At 36.2% G+C, this 16,265-nt stretch overlaps 1 protein-coding gene and 1 non-coding gene across 2 annotated transcripts; one reads left to right on the top strand and one right to left on the bottom strand.

Annotated features, from left to right (window-relative positions):
- The first annotated feature begins 467 nt into the window (after positions 1–467).
- On the top strand, positions 468–3,414 carry LOC127086719 (probable WRKY transcription factor 31). Its single transcript, XM_051027511.1, has 5 exons — positions 468–846; positions 1,602–1,700; positions 1,809–2,300; positions 2,386–2,499; positions 2,647–3,414. Exons 1-5 carry the CDS (start codon positions 628–630, stop codon positions 3,277–3,279), a joined length of 1,557 nt encoding a protein of 518 aa, XP_050883468.1. The 5' UTR covers positions 468–627; the 3' UTR covers positions 3,280–3,414.
- A 4,298-nt stretch (positions 3,415–7,712) lies between these two features.
- On the bottom strand, positions 7,713–7,818 carry LOC127089375 (small nucleolar RNA R71). Its single transcript, XR_007790983.1, has one exon. It is a non-coding gene; the product is annotated as a small nucleolar RNA R71 (small nucleolar RNA).
- Between the last annotated feature and the right edge of the window lie 8,447 nt (positions 7,819–16,265).

Here is a 16,265-nt window from a genome sequence, read left to right on the forward strand (position 1 = left end):
ACAAATTACAAATCATTTCTATGAATTTTCAAAAATTCTAAATCGATCCTTCAAAATTTACAAAAATTACTATTGTCTCTATTTTTAAAATTTTAAATTTAATTCAAAACTTTTAAAATTTATAACAAATGACCCCATAAATTTAACCAAAAAATTTTTTAATCTAAAAATTATTTTAAAATAAAGAGAATTAAACTAAAGCATTAAAAAAATTCAATATTTCCAATTACATGTTCCAAAGACACACTTAGGTTTTCCTCAGTCTTTAGTGAAGAAGAAGACTCTATTCGTGTAAAGTTTTTATTATTAAAATAAATAAATAAATAATCAAATTAGTAATGTAACAATATTCAACTCAAAACCTAAAGAATACTTTAGTTGTCATTTTGAATTGCTCAGTTTCCTCTTTTATTGCCGAGTTCAGTTGCATCATTGACTCTCTCTCTCTCTCTCAAATCTCTATTCACACCCTCTTTGTTTCATTGAAATGTATATGGATGGCCATAGGAGTTGGACTCTTCATTGATTCAGATCCATTTTTCATCTTCTTCTCTTATAAAATAAAATTCTCAACTCTTTTCCTCAACACATCAACAAAAACCTTAGGTGAAAACTTTGTCAAAAAAAATGGATCCCAACAAGAACAAGAACAACAACATGTCTCCATCCAAAACAATCCCCTTTCAAGTCAACCTTAACTCTGATCATCAAAACAGACCCATCATTCGTGAATTGGATTTCTTCTCTCCAAATAACAACAACAACCATGCTTCTACTTCTGCACCTCCCAATCCTTATATACATGATCATTACACCCCTTCTCCTCCCTTTGAGATGAAAGTTAACGTGAGTCACCACTATTCCATTGTTATCTCACTATTGCATATAAACCATGCTTTTTAATTGTTGCTTCCTAAACCTAACCTTCATATTGTTATAAAATGAATCCACAATATATTTCAATTTCTATGCCATTGTCAATACATCTAAAAAAAACTTTGGTAGAAACTATTATTTAGAATTGTATATTGCAATTTTAACTATGTAGAAACTATTATTTGAGTTTATTACCCTTCAATATTCTATATATATATTGTATCAGTATCAATCATTTAAATGACCGTCACAGACGTGTAAAGACTTTCACGATACTAGATACTGATAGTATCGTTACGTTTTAAATTAATTATTATCGATATCGGCACCTTTTGATAGGGTTTTGCTACTGTGTAAATTAATCATTATCGATATCGGCACCTTTTGATAGGGTTTTGTTGCGGTGTAAATTAATCATTATCGATATCGGCATCTTTTGATAGGGTTTTGTCGCTGTCGTTTTTACGGACTATTTTGTAAAACCTTGATAACTATTAGAAAACCTTAAATTAGGGAGGTAAAAAAATATATTTCTTGAAAATTAGCAAAGAAAAAAATTGTCATTAATTTCTTCATTACTAAATTTAGTAAGAGACTGATTTTGTATTTTTAGTCTCTAAATTTTTGTCACTAATTTATTTATTTTCTTCTAATAGTGATATTAGTATGCATCTATGTATTTATGATATTGGTCATGTGCTTAAGAAAATGTGATATTTCAATAGACAAGTTTGAATCTTCTTACCACAAACACAAGCAGTGATCAATCAGTGGTGGAAGCTGATATATCAACTAGTTCACAAGACAGAAGACCTAACCTTGAGGTAGACAAAATTAATTATATGCAACAATAAGTTCTCTGTAATTTGATGAGATTTAATTGTTTTCTTAATCATTGAGTGGTTTGTTTATACAATATAATAATTTTTCAGCTGGTTAATCTTCAAGCTGAGCTTGAGAGAAAGAAGGTGGAGAATCACCGGCTGAGGAACATGTTTGATGAGGCTAAGATGAATTACAACACGCTGAATATGCATCTCATGAGTTTGATGCAAAAGGGGAAGGTAGAGGATTGTAATGAAGAAGAGTTAGAAGAAGAGAAACCAAATGGGAATGGTGGAGTTTTGGTTCGAAGACAATTTATTGATCTTGGATTGGCTAGTAATGATTCTGATGCTGTTGATGAACCAAGAAGTCAAGATCAGTCAAAATCACTTGCGAACAACGTTGATGAAGGTTCCAAGGATGAAGAACTCGTGTTTGATCATGAGAAGAATGAATCTGATCGGGGAAATGATCGAAACGATAGTCCTTCGAATCAAGTTTTAGCTGCTAATAGTAGTCCTCAAAGTAGTGTTGAACAAGCTGAGGCTACCATGAGGAAAGCTAGGGTTTCTGTTCGAGCTCGATCGGAAGCTAATATGGTAGTTCTATTTCACATTTTGGTTAGAAGAATTGAAATTTCTTTTTTTGGATTTTATTTGATGCAAAACTTTATTCTTGTCTCAGATCAATGATGGGTGTCAATGGAGAAAATATGGACAGAAAATGGCGAAAGGAAACCCGTGTCCTCGAGCTTATTATCGATGCACCATGTCTATAGGTTGTCCAGTGAGAAAACAGGTTTGTTAATTTATGGCAAGTCCATTCTTAAACTTAAAAAACCATGATCTCGAACTCAAACCCTAGATCGCAAACCCTAGATCGCAAACCCTAGATCGCGTTCCCGAACCTTATCAATCTATGACATGCACTGTATTTATGACACAGGTACAAAGGTGTGCCGAAGATAAATCAATACTAGTAACAACATACGAAGGAAATCACAATCACTGCTTACCGCCAGCAGCAAAGGAAATGGTACATCAAACATCGTCGGCTGCAAGAATGTTACTCTCGGGTCCAATGACAAGTCCTGACGGACTAATGAACCCGAATTTTCTCACAAGAACAATGTTTCCTTCTTCTTCAAGCATTGCAACAATCTCCGCATCAGCTCCATTTCCAACCATTACATTGGACTTAACTCAATCACCAAATAATCCATTACAGTTCCCTAACCCTAACCTCTCAAACCAGTTCCAGTTTCCTTTCCCTCAGACATTGTTTAATCAGTCAAGATTTTCAGGACTGCAAACATCTCAAGATCCAGAAACTTCTACGTCTCGACAGATGTCGCAGAATCTTGCTGACAAAGTTACTGCTATTGCAAAAGATCCTAACTTCACTGTAGCTTTGGCTGCTGCTCTTACTTCCATTATTAAGGCATTTCCGAACAATGATGATAGTACGGTTGATAATGGTGACAATACAACTGCTAATAACAGTAATGGCAATGTTACATCAAGTAACAATTCCAATGAAAGCAATATAACCAACAATCCCAGTTCTTCAGGAAACTAGCTAGCTACCTCACATAGTGATAGCTTTTTATTAGTCTTTCATTATTCTTCACATTTATTTTTATTTTTTGGTCTAGTTGTCTAATAACCAGAATTTCATCCTTAAAAGTGAATAAGAGTTTCGTGAATTTGAATTTGTGTCTGTGCAATTTGTCTGCAATCGCATATCGCGGTAGTATTGACTGAGCTGTCTCAACGGAATTGTTCGAATAAATGAACTATAGACACGTTGATGACATGTCCTACACATTTGGGCATAACACAATACACATTATTGTTTTTAAATTGTTTGATTTTAAATTGAATTCTCTGCCGTTGATTTTGATTTTTTGCCAGTCACAGGATCTCAGTGTTTTTAGCCATCCGATCTTGATCGTAGGACTAAAAAAATAGCTTATTAAAACTTTTTAAACCCCGTATGCAACATCAGAATTGTTACAGGAAAAGGAAAAACAACCAAGGTGTGGAATGAAACTTATTTACGAAAAATTAAAGTGTATCTCCAATCAACTATATAAAAAATGGTGTTTTGGTATCACTTTTTATACTGATAAATTATTTTGCTATTTTTTCTTGGTTGATTTTATTCTCTTATTTTGTCATTGACACTGTCATTTGATTTTTCCACAAAATGACAAAACCAAGCTCAAGTGTCGAGCACAAAATCTTACAAAACAACGATAGCCAAAATATTCATGCGCTTTGACCAAAACCAAAATTTATTCCAGCACTTCACTCTACCAAAATTTATTCCAGCACTTCACTCTACCAACTACTAGACACTTCTTATATCTTGGGACTTTTTGTGTAGGTTCCGTCTTTCATGAGTATATATATATATATATATATATATATATATATATATATATATATATATATATATATATATATATATATATATATATATATATATATATATATATATATATATATATATATATATATATATATATATATATATATATATATATATATATATATATATATATATATATATATATATATATATATATATATATATATTCTTGTACTTCACTTTAAGATTGTCTTGCAGTCGTCCTAAAGTATCATATTTTATATTTCGATTGAAATTTCTAATCTATTTAAAATTTTGATAATCAATGTGTTATTTGTTAGAACCGATCTTGATAGAACAAGATTCAATTATTTTTTCGTTTGATTCAAGATTCTTATTTTTCACTATTCACTCGAGTGATTCAATCACACATTGGTTGCAAAATGATTCCGCCACACAAAGATTTGAAGGGAGGAAAGAATTTGAGAGAGAAATGGGGAAGATAGAAAAATAGATAGATAGATAGAGAAAGAGAGAGAGAAGAGAGAGAGAGAGAGAGAGAGAGAGAGAGAGAGAGAGAGAGAGAGAGAGAGAGAGAGAGAGAGAGAGAGAGAGAGAGAGACGGGGGATTAGGGTTTGGGAGAAGAGAGGAAGAATTAATGTGTCAAAAATTGATTCTTACTGAATACAAGGTTTCTCTCTTTCTGAGTTTCTCTTATTCCCTTGTCAACTACAAATGTAGGGTACCTCCATATTTATAATGAGATTACTTGTACATCAAGTAATCTCAAACTAGTTAACTTCGAAAAATTATATTCGACTTTGTCGAATACATGCACCTATGTCTACTAAAAATTGTATTTGGCTTTCTATCGAATACATGCAGGTTCAACTATTACAAACTATATTTAACTACAACTCTATCAAATACATTCGACTTCGACTCTCTAAAATTCTACATCTTACAAACATGTTTAACCAAAGAATTACATATTTAACACGCCACCTAAGTCATTATGTATAAGCTATCTACATTCATCATAGTTCTCAATCTCTTGAACAATTCCACCTCCACCTACACAACCTTTTTCATAATGTCTGCAATTTGATTCTCAGTTCTGCAGTGTTTCAAGTTCAATTTCTCATTTTCTATTTGCTCTCTAAGATAATGAAATCTCATCTCAATGTATTTGCTTTTTCCATGTGCTATCAAATTCTTTGCTAAATTGATAGCATATATGTTGTCGATTTTCATGATCATTGCTCCATGATTTTCACCTGCAATCTCATCAATCAGATGCACCATCCATGTTGCTTGACATGCAAAAAGAGAGACAACTATGTACTGATAACATGTAAAATGCACCAAATATTTAGCTCGATTCACACTAGTATTAAGGTTAAATTCATGCATTTTGTGGTGTTATCTTGGTTTTCTGTTGTGCATTTTAGGTATCGATCATGCTAATGTCTTTGCGATGAAAAATAGCAAAAAAAAAAATGGAGAAAACAAAGAAGTGTTGAGCATTTCAGGCAATCATGAAGGGCTCTGCCCAGTCATGACGTCTAACATGATGTGACACGCATCAACTGCCATGCAGACTGTCAAATAGAATAAAGGAGACAAGTGTGAAAAGCATGATGGGTTGCCCGTCACCTGGGTGATGACCACCATGCTCATGACGGACAGAACGTTAGAAGCGTGACGTCCATCAGGACGTCGGAGTTCAGAATTTTTGTCCACTTCCAGCAGATCATTTTTTCCACTCGAGCATTATCTCCACTTTCTCTGCACGATTTTAGAAATTCCAACATGATTTTTACATTATTAATAGGATCTTAGTTCACTATTTTTGACATTCAAGATTACATTAAAGTCATACATTTATCTTGTAAAGCATAAACACTTCACATTGAAATGTTTATGCAATTTATTTTTCTACATTATTTAAGTTAGTTTGCTGCTGTATTTTTCCATTCTGTTGTTGCAATTATTTATTTCCTGCACTATTATTTCAAGTTTGTTGCTATACCAAATCAAAGTCTCCCTTCGGAGAAAGTTTATTTATGCAATTTCAGTTTTTCTCCATTATTCCAAGTTCATTTTATTTGCTGAATTTTAACATGTATGATTTATTCTCATGCTTTTTATTTACTGCTTTTGATATGTCTGAGTAGGTTATTATAAGGTCTGAAACATAAGGACCGTTTTTTCGGTAAAGTTCATACTAAATATTTAAATAATTAATTATAATGAGATACATATTTGTTTTCTAATTTATATGCAAACGATAGAAAATATTTGCTACAAAAGTAAAAATAAAGAGATGCCATTTATGCACCTACGAGGGCGGTATCAAACTTAGAAATGCAAACGATCAATTTTGACAACATGCAAAAGCAAAGTCAAAATTGATCGAGAAAACACTTACAATTTCCATTTTATAATATTAGTTTCGAAATGTAAAAACTTACTACGAAAGTAGAAACTTAAGATACTGGTTACGTATCGAAAGAGCGGAGCCGACATCTAACAGAATTATTCAAGCAATTAATGTCAAGGTAGTGAAAACATCTTGAAATGAATTGAGGATTTATTTTCAACTTTAAAATAATTTTAGATATATTAATTTTACTATGAAAGCCAATTTTTAACGTATTTAGGATTTCGGGGATGGACACGCGAAAGTGAGTGTCACTATTAATGTCACTATGAAAGCCGATTTTTTACATATTTAGGAATTCAGGGATGGACACGCGAAAGTGAGCGTCAATATTAGTTGAATACTTTATACAGATCAATTTTTATTCTCATTATAATAAACAATTGCATTTTGTATGAATAGAATCGATAGACAAAAATCTCTGTTTCAGTCCCATAATAATTATTTGATTAACTTAAACTGATTTACTGCATTAGTTACCTTTTCTCTAAAACAAACCATACACATAGACTTAGATAAACACAATAGTAATTGATAGCAATACTTTTCAATTGGTCTATGTGGGATTTAACAATCCTTTATACCAAAATCGTTAAATTTGTGCACTTGCGGTCACATCAAGTTGTTGGCGTCGTTGTTGGGGATAATTTACATCAACATTGCAGTTTTGTTATTACATAGTCTAGACTAAGGCATTTTTCCTATTAATTTCCCTCGTATTGACTATATGCGTAGAACCTAGAATGCAGGGAGTCTAGCCAAACTGATTGAGGATGTGTGTTAGACGTCGATTACAACAAATCCAACAAGAAATGGTGGAAAACGATAACCGCCCCCTTAAGGATTTTGTTATACCCTCTGATGAAGAGCCTCACTCAAGTATTATTCTCCTTACGATTACGGCGAAAAGTTATGAACTTAAACCCTCATTGTTGCAAACAGTGCAGCAGAACCAATTCTCTGGTAACCCAACGAAGGACCCGAACTTGCACTTATTCGTCTTCGTGCAATTCACTGATACACTAAAAAGTAATGACATCGACCCCAAAGCCATTTGATTGCGTCTATTTCCTTTTTCCCTGGGAGACAGAGCCTGAGCTTGGCTACAGTCTCTACCTTCAAATTTCATAACGATGTGGAATGAGTTTAAAAAAGTATTCCTTGCTAGGTACTTCCCGCTGAGAAAAATTGCATAGTTAAAGAATTAAATTACCTGCTTCAGGAAGATGGACAATGAATCTCTTTTTGAAGCATGAGAGTGATATAAGGAACTGATGAGATCTTGTCCTCACCATGGATTAGAGAAGTGGTTAGTCATTCACATATATTACAACGATTTATCTTTATAACACAAGAATGACTATTAATGCCAAAGCTGGCGGAGCTCTGATAAATAAACCCTTCAATGATGCATATGCTCTGATCGAGAATATGGCTCAAAACCATTATCATTGGGGGAGTGAACACACTTATGTCGAGAAAACGCAACTGAGGGGAGGGATGTATGAAGTTAGCAGCTTCGAACATATGAATGCGAAAGTGATGCCCTTGACCAAAAAATTGATAACCTGAGCATAAATACCGCATCTACTATAGTTGTTGTGACTTCCAACTACGAGATTTGTGGTGTCCCTGAACATGTCACTAATGATTTTCAGTTACTAGCTGAGCCCACCCCATACCAGGTTAACTACGTGAAAGGTAACTCATACTCCGACACGTACAATCTTGGATGGAGAAATCATCCCAATTTCTCCTACAAGAATAATAACCCTACCATTACACCCAGTCATGCACTACTTATTTCTCCATTGGTACTTCAAGGACAAATGGGTACCCTTGTTGATCCCGACAATTCAAACCTTAAGGTAATGATGGAGAACTTTATCATGACCTAAACTAGGAAAAATGAGGACTTCAAGAACTAGAGCATCCATAACAATGAATTGATAAGACAACTAGAGACTAAGGTTGATGAAATGGCTACTCATAGCAAGATGCTTGAAAAAAAATCACAAGTATCCCAACAACAAGTGTCTACAAGAGCCCCCACTGGAATTTTTCTAGGGCAGCCTCAACCCAACCCAAAAGGACATGTGAACGTTATAGCGCTGCAAAGTGGCAAAAACTGGAAGTCGCTGCTAACAAGAGGGGTGAAGGAAAAGATACTGAGAGTGGATCTATACCATATGGAAATTAGGGACATCTAACACCACCCACAAAGGAGGTATTTGAGAAAGAGTTGTATGTGCATCCCCCGCCATATAAGCCTCATATCCCGTTTCCGCAAAGATTACTAAAACCCAAAATAGAAGACCATTTTAGGAATTTTTTTGAAGTGTTCGAAAATTTATATATCAACATATTTTTCACTGAGGAGTTGTCACAGATTCCATCTTATTCCAAATTTCTTAAGGAAATTCTATCAAATAAACGGAAATTGGAAGATATTGATACTGTACTGCTGACAAAAGAGTGCAATGTTGTCGTCCAAAATAAGTTTCCTCTGAAATAAAAAGATCATGTGAGATTTTCGAGTCCCTATGTTATAGGCATAATCAGTTTTGAAAGTGATTTGTTTGATCTAAGGGTGAGTGTGAGTTTAATAATGTTGACCATCTATGTGAGGACTACGAAAATGTAGTATGAAGCCAACTAGAATGAGTCTGCAGTTGACAAATAGATCGGTCAGATATCCTGTAGGAATTGTAGAGGATGTGTAGATAAGGATGTGGCATCTGATCATCCCTACAGACTTTGTGGTGATGGATATATGGGAAGATGTTGAAATCCTGATCGTAATAGGTAAATCCTTCCTTGCCACAGCCAGAGCAGTTATAGATGTTAAGCGTGGGAAGCTCACATTAGAAGTAAGGGATGGAAATATTGAGTTTTTATTATACAAACTTATAAAATCTCTACCTTTAAGAAATCCTGCTACAAATTCGACATTGTCGAAAAACATGCCGATGAACCTGTCACATCTCAAAAAAAGGCGGTCCTTCACGAAGCGTTTGCACGCTCGCGGGAAAAAGTTTGAACAGATGCGCCACCGAACTTTATTTATTCCAAAAGAGGAAAAGGGTAAATATTGATAAAACCTTTAAAAGAAAAAATAAAATGGTCATCGCAACCAAATTTGGATTTGAGAGTCGGTTATGCAAGGTGAAGTTATTAGCACCCCTCACATCCTTTGTACTCAACGGGAACCTCTTAGTTAGATTTTCGACTGAATGTTAGCTTATGTTAATTGTTTTCTTATACTTAATAAGGAAGGAAAATAAATAAAGGAAAACATTTTTATTAAAGGGGAGCCTGACAAGATTTTAAAATCCGGCTCCTACGTATCTCCATGTGCTATGGAGAACTCAAGCCTACGTAGTCCTTCTAAAAAACAACTACTGGGTTAAATGCTTTTAAGAAGTGATCCTTTACACATATCGAGTGACTAAACCTTTAATTGTGGCTCTCTCTTGGAGGAGGAAGTCTTTGTTTGTTTCACGTCGGATATGGATAAAGCATACTCATTTCAGAAAATGTTTTCGAAGGTGCGCCAGGGCAAAAAACAAGTTTGATTTGTTGAGTGTGTTATTGGATAACGATTAATCTAATGGTCGAGGTAAGGAAACTTGTATCCAAGTGATTGAGAGAAGGAATAGAAGACTCTAGATCATCTACTTTTTCATCCTTAATTGTAAAAGGATTAGATAAGCTTAATGTATTTTGGCGAGCGAAAAATACTCGAATGGCCGAGTAAGGCTACTCGGGGAAGGGAATAGAAGGCTCTAGACCACCTCCTTTTTTGTCCAAGTTATTACGAAAATGAGCTTGGCTTAAGTTTTGATTATGAAAGCAATTTAAGGTGAGTTGGATTAGAAGTTTTTAACGAATGACAATTGCTCGAATGGTTGAGTAAGGCAACTCATATCCAAACAATCGAGGAGAGAAATCAAAGGCTCTCTACCATCTCCATTTTCACCCTTTTAAAACGGTGTTTTAAGTATGATTAAGTAAATTGGATTTGATTAGGGAAAAGGCACGCGGTGTTTGATCGAGCTTTTTATTATTTGCATTGAATTGAAACGGAATGAAATTATTTAAAGGTTTTTCAAAATGATGGATAAGTGGAAATGGTTTTGATTTGGGAAAAAGACTCGACGTTGGATTAAGTGTTTGTTTTTTTTCTTTTTTTTTTAAAGTATTGGTTGTAATCTTGAGTTAACGATCAACTAATACAATAACAATAAAGGAAAGTGGTAAGCTTATTACACATTACGAGAATGAGGGTACAATGTTGTCAAATGAGGATATAGTATAATAATTAACAACATGGGCTCAATAGACAACTGTAAATAACAAAAATCTCATTATAAGAAGGTCCAAGAGAAAGCCTAGGGACCAAAAATAAAATCGGAGTTTTGAACTACTGAATTTAGTGCTATGTTAAGCAATCGTAAAGTGATTCATGTAGGAATTAGTATATCTGAGGCCAGTCAATAAACTTTATGCGTTTATGCAATTTCTGACGTTAAATTTAATTTTTAACTTCAAAATTGCAACGCATCTGTGAAAACCGATGAATTTAAACGACATTTTTAAAGGTAAAAATAAACGACATTTAAATTACTAAATTTAGCTCTATGTTAAGCAATCTTAAAGTGATTCATGTAGAAATCACCCTATCTGAGGTCGATTAATAAACTTTATGCGTTTAACCAATTTCTGAAATTAAATTGAATTTTTTACCCCAAAATTTCAACGCACCTATGAAAAACTGATGAGACAAATAAATCGAATTTTCTTTTTAATAATTAATTAAACTAATCTGTCATACCCCAAAATTTGCCCGTTGATATTACAAGGCATTTTTCAAGGCACTCCGACTTGTTCTGCAAGACACTGACCTCAAAGGAACAAAAGCCCAGCTCACAACAGGCCCAATCCAGAAAATGGCCCAAACTGGCCTGCTCACTAGGCGAGCAATTCCTTCGCCTAGCGAACACTTCGCTATGACACTCGCCCCAGCGAAGCATCAGATCCAGTAAAAGCCCAAACTAGCTGGCTCGCTAGGAGAGCAACTCCTTCGCCTAGCGAAGCTTGCGAATAGCAGAACTTCTGGGCTTCATTCTGAGCCCATTAGGTCATCACAATCACTATAAATAGCCAAGTCTCAGTCATGAAAAAGGACGAACCAGGACGGACAGAGAAGGACGCATAGAAACCCTGCTAATCCAGAGAATTCAGAAGGAGGAAACCCTGAAGGCAGCTCATCCGCTCCGAAGCTACCGCCGCCCAACTCCATCCGGTACCAAAAGCGATCAGTCTCTTCGACATAGCAGCTTATTTGCAAGCAGGTTTGCGTATCACTATCGTTTTATACTTTTAATCGGTAGTCTCTATATACATAAAGCATCATGGTTGAAGTTTCGAATATGTAATTTGATTGCACCTGCGAATTTAAATATGTTTGAATATCGTGAATGTTTGTCCATGCTGTTCCTGTAATCAAGTGCCATACCAGTTCAGGTTTTCGGAGGTCATGCTGCTGTCAAACTCCAAACCCGTGGCCGCTCGCTAGCACATCGCTAAGCGAGCCTGTAGCGAGCATTCGCTGAGCCTTCACTAGGCGAAGCAGAGGCGAGCAGGACAGCGGCTGCTTTGTTTCTTTTCCATTCTGCCTTATGTCTATCTAACCAAGATTTATTATAATTCTGCATCATTTGGCCTGAGATTATGACTGTTGTGTTGTAGTGCAATTTTCAATTGTACTTTACCTTGATGCTCTAACCCGTGTGTTGAATTGTGCAAAGGTTTACATATTCCCGAGGAAACGGCCGGCTAGGTATTCCACTTTATGTGTGGGATACCCTTATGGAGATTCACTCTGAATTACTCAATTGATTTTAATGTATTTTATGGCGAAGATCCACCCTAATGGCTTAATTAATTTTAATGTATTAACTTTAATGCGGACCTAATTACCTACTTGATTACGGCTACCTAATTAATTATAACACATTGCCTTTAAATAAGTGATCTTGGACCTCTCTTTGTTACCCTGCGATTACGGTATTACGGTCATGTCCCGCGAATATGGGGATACACTTAGCAAGACCTTTCGGTTAAATCATCATAGTCCCTCGAACGTTGCCTTTGTCCCTCGATGACCCTTCGGTGTAGCCTACGGTTAAATGATGATAGTCCCTTCGAATGCTAAGGTATCCTCACAACTGTTGCCTTCGATGACCAATCAACGACCCTTCGATGACCCTTCTACATCCAAAGGATAAAACTACTTACTTCTCAATAGTAAGGACAGTTTTACCCTCATAAGGATAGGAAATGCCCAGAAAGACCTCGGACAGGTATAACCCTTAATTGCTCATTCATAACCTAAAACTACTTTTCACACCTTACACCTTTCAAAACCTCTATTAGAAAATCACCACTTGGCATACATTCGCACTAGAATCATTGCCGAGTTATATTTTTCTAAACTATTTTCAAAACTAAACGAGATAACCACTTTGTATACATTCATTCAAGAATCATTACAAAGTTAAATGCTCCTTTTCAAAACATTTCCTACACATTTCTCAACCACTTTTTCAAACTAGAAAAACATAAATGATTGAGCAATTAAGAGCCCATGGATAACCATGGATACAAAGGGTGCTAACACCTTCCCTTTGTATAATGTACCTCCCGAACCTAAGAATCTAAATTGAGGTCTTTCCTGTTCTTTTCCACCTTTCCTTATTGGATAAAAGAAAAGTCGGTGGCGACTCTTGCTAACCGCGACATTGCGATTTAAAAACACAAAAAGTCAGTTCACCGTATGACAGAACTGGCGACTCTGCTGGGGACTTACAAAGAGAGGTCACCTTAAAAATCATTTGTTTTAAACTGTTCCTTCTTTTAAGGGTATTTTATGCTTGAGTGAAAGATCCTACACCCGGATCTAGTGTACCTTAGGTAAGCAGCAATAGATCATCGCGACTATCCGGCGTATACTGGAATGGTTAAAATGATGGCTACGGTTAATGTGACACTTTGGATGTCCTGATGTTCCTCATGTTTACTTGAGGAAAAATTTGGCATTCGCGTGGTGTCATCAAAGCATTAACCAGACCTTTAGAACCCTAATTGACTCATCCTAGCCATTAGAAAGTAGTGAGATAACTGACTTCGGTTCCGACTGGGGTTGGTTGAGACTCGATACTACACTCTTTGAGATTGGACTTTAGGGAAGCTTTGGTCAACCACTTGGTGTTGCACTGAAGTGGACTTAAAGAAAGGTCGATGATCTGAGATCCTTCTAGAACCCGGTTACTATTCTAGGACAGGTTGAACCAACCAAACTTCAGTGGGGAGGGTACTTACCTATGGAACTCATGCAAGCCTTAAAACTTAGGAATGATGGTTGTGTGACTTGCTTGTGCTTGTTATTTACTTAACATCTTAACATCATAACATTATCATAACATCATGGCATTGAACTAACCATTTCGAGGACTTAGGGATTTAACTTTGCTCTATTTTGTAAAAAAAAAAAAATAAAAAAAAAAATAAAAGTTTCCTTTTCTGGTAGTTTATGCAAAGTTAGATTCCAAAAGTCTTTGAAAACATTTCATACATTGCATAGCATAACATTGCACAACGGGTGTTCTAAAGGGATCAATGTTCTCACGGTTTTCATGCAAGCAGAAAAATGGACCTCGAACAAATTGTCAAAGATCTCCAGGCTCAGAATGCTCAACTCCAGAAGATGATCTTGAACTTATCCAGGGGGCAGGAGGAACTGAAGGCTCTCTTGCTCGAAAAGAAGAAAGATAAGAAACCTGTGAGTTACATTAACCCGGGAAGAAGGCGTAAAGGACAGACTGCAGGAGTCAAGACTAGAATTCCGAAGGATCAAGAAGAGGGGACAGATTCAGAAGATGAGAATGCTGATCCTTTCAGCCAGGAGGACGAAGATGAAGACTATGAGAATGAACAGTACTCTCCAAAAGATGATAAGTACAAATTGCTAGAAGAACGTATGCTAGCTATGGAGGGTCAGAAGGCGCCCGGTCCGGATTTCGAAAGCTTGGGACTGGTCTCGGATGTGGTCATTCCTCGCAAGTTCAAGATCCCCATGTTCACTAAATACGATGGGGCATCTTGTCCTCAAATGCATCTGAGAGCTTATGTGAGAAAGATTCAGCCGTATACCACCAATAGGAAGCTATGGATCCATTTCTTCCAAGAGAGCCTGTCTGGCCCACAGTTGGAATGGTATTATCAGCTCGAGAGCTCTGACATCCGCACCTGGACTGATTTAGCGACAGCTTTCTACAAGCACTACCAGTATAATTCTGAATTAGCGCCTACTCGGCTACAGTTGCAGAATATGACTATGGGATCTAAAGAAAGCTTCAAAGAATATGCTCAAAAATGGAGAGATTTGGCTGGCAGAGTCAAACCCCCCATGACTGATCAAGAATTAGTGGACATGTTCATGAGCACACTGACCGGCCCATTCTACAGCCATCTACTGGGAAGTTCCTCATCGGGTTTCACTGAACTTATCTTAACAGGTGAACATGTTGAAAGCGGAATTCGAAGTGGAAAGATACAGGCGGCTACCTCTGATCCTCCGGAGACTCCTTATGTCATCACTGCTCCTCTGCCTAATCATGACAAGACTATTAATGCTGTGGAAGATGCTGATAGCGATTGCGACTTGGATAGCTGGATTTTCCCAACAATTGGTGACGGACTCAATAATTGGAAAGCTGAAGACACTATCTCGATTTCCTTTAGTCAGGAGTAATGGTTATTGCTATTTTAGCATTTTAAAGCATTGTGTCTACGCCCGGGGCACAATAGCTAATTTTTCAAGGGTTTTGTCATTTTCATAAGCATATTCACATTCAATGAATCAATGGACTTTTTGCATTCAAATATTGCGCTCTTTATCTTTCCTGTCATCTTTTAAACAAAGCTATTTTTTCTTGCACACACTCACGTAACAATTTGCCGATCCATATCCACTATGGATCCTGTTGGTAATAACTCTGCTACTGTTCATTATGACTTTGAAAATCCGATCTACCAAGCCGAGGATGGAAGTGAGGAAGATTGTGAAGTCCCTGGAGAACTTGCCAGACTGGTACTGCAAGAAGAAAAGACTATACAGCCGCATGAGGAGTCAAATGAAATCTAGGTACTGAAGTAGACAAGAAAATTACTGAGGAAAAATCAGGAGACAATATGGAATGATGAATGTCAAGAAGCTTTTGACAAAATCAAGAAGTCTCTCCATGAACCTCCAATTCTGATGCCACCAATTGAAGGAGGACCTCTAATCATGTATTTAACCGTGTTAGAAAATTCAATAGGGTGTGCTGGGGCAACATGACGAGTCTGGTCGAAAAGAGCATGCAATATACCACCTTAGCAAAAAGGTACCGACTGTGAAACAAGATACTCACAGCTCGAGAAAGCTTGCTGTGCTTTGGCTTGGGTTGCTCGCCGACTAAGACAGTATATGTTGAATCATACCACTTTATTGATTTCTAAGATGGATTCTATCAAATATCTATGTGAGAAACTTGTTGTCTCCTGAGAGAGTTATCACTGATAATGGTACTAAACTGAACTCTGCATGCAGTTCAAAATAAAACACCATAACTCTTCTCCGTACCGGCCAAAGATGAACGACGCCGTGGAGACTGCTAACAATATCAAGAAGGTCATGCAAGA

The sequence above is a fragment of the Lathyrus oleraceus genome, chromosome 5, assembly GCF_024323335.1.
Source record: "Lathyrus oleraceus cultivar Zhongwan6 chromosome 5, CAAS_Psat_ZW6_1.0, whole genome shotgun sequence".
Lineage (NCBI taxonomy): Eukaryota > Viridiplantae > Streptophyta > Magnoliopsida > Fabales > Fabaceae > Lathyrus > Lathyrus oleraceus.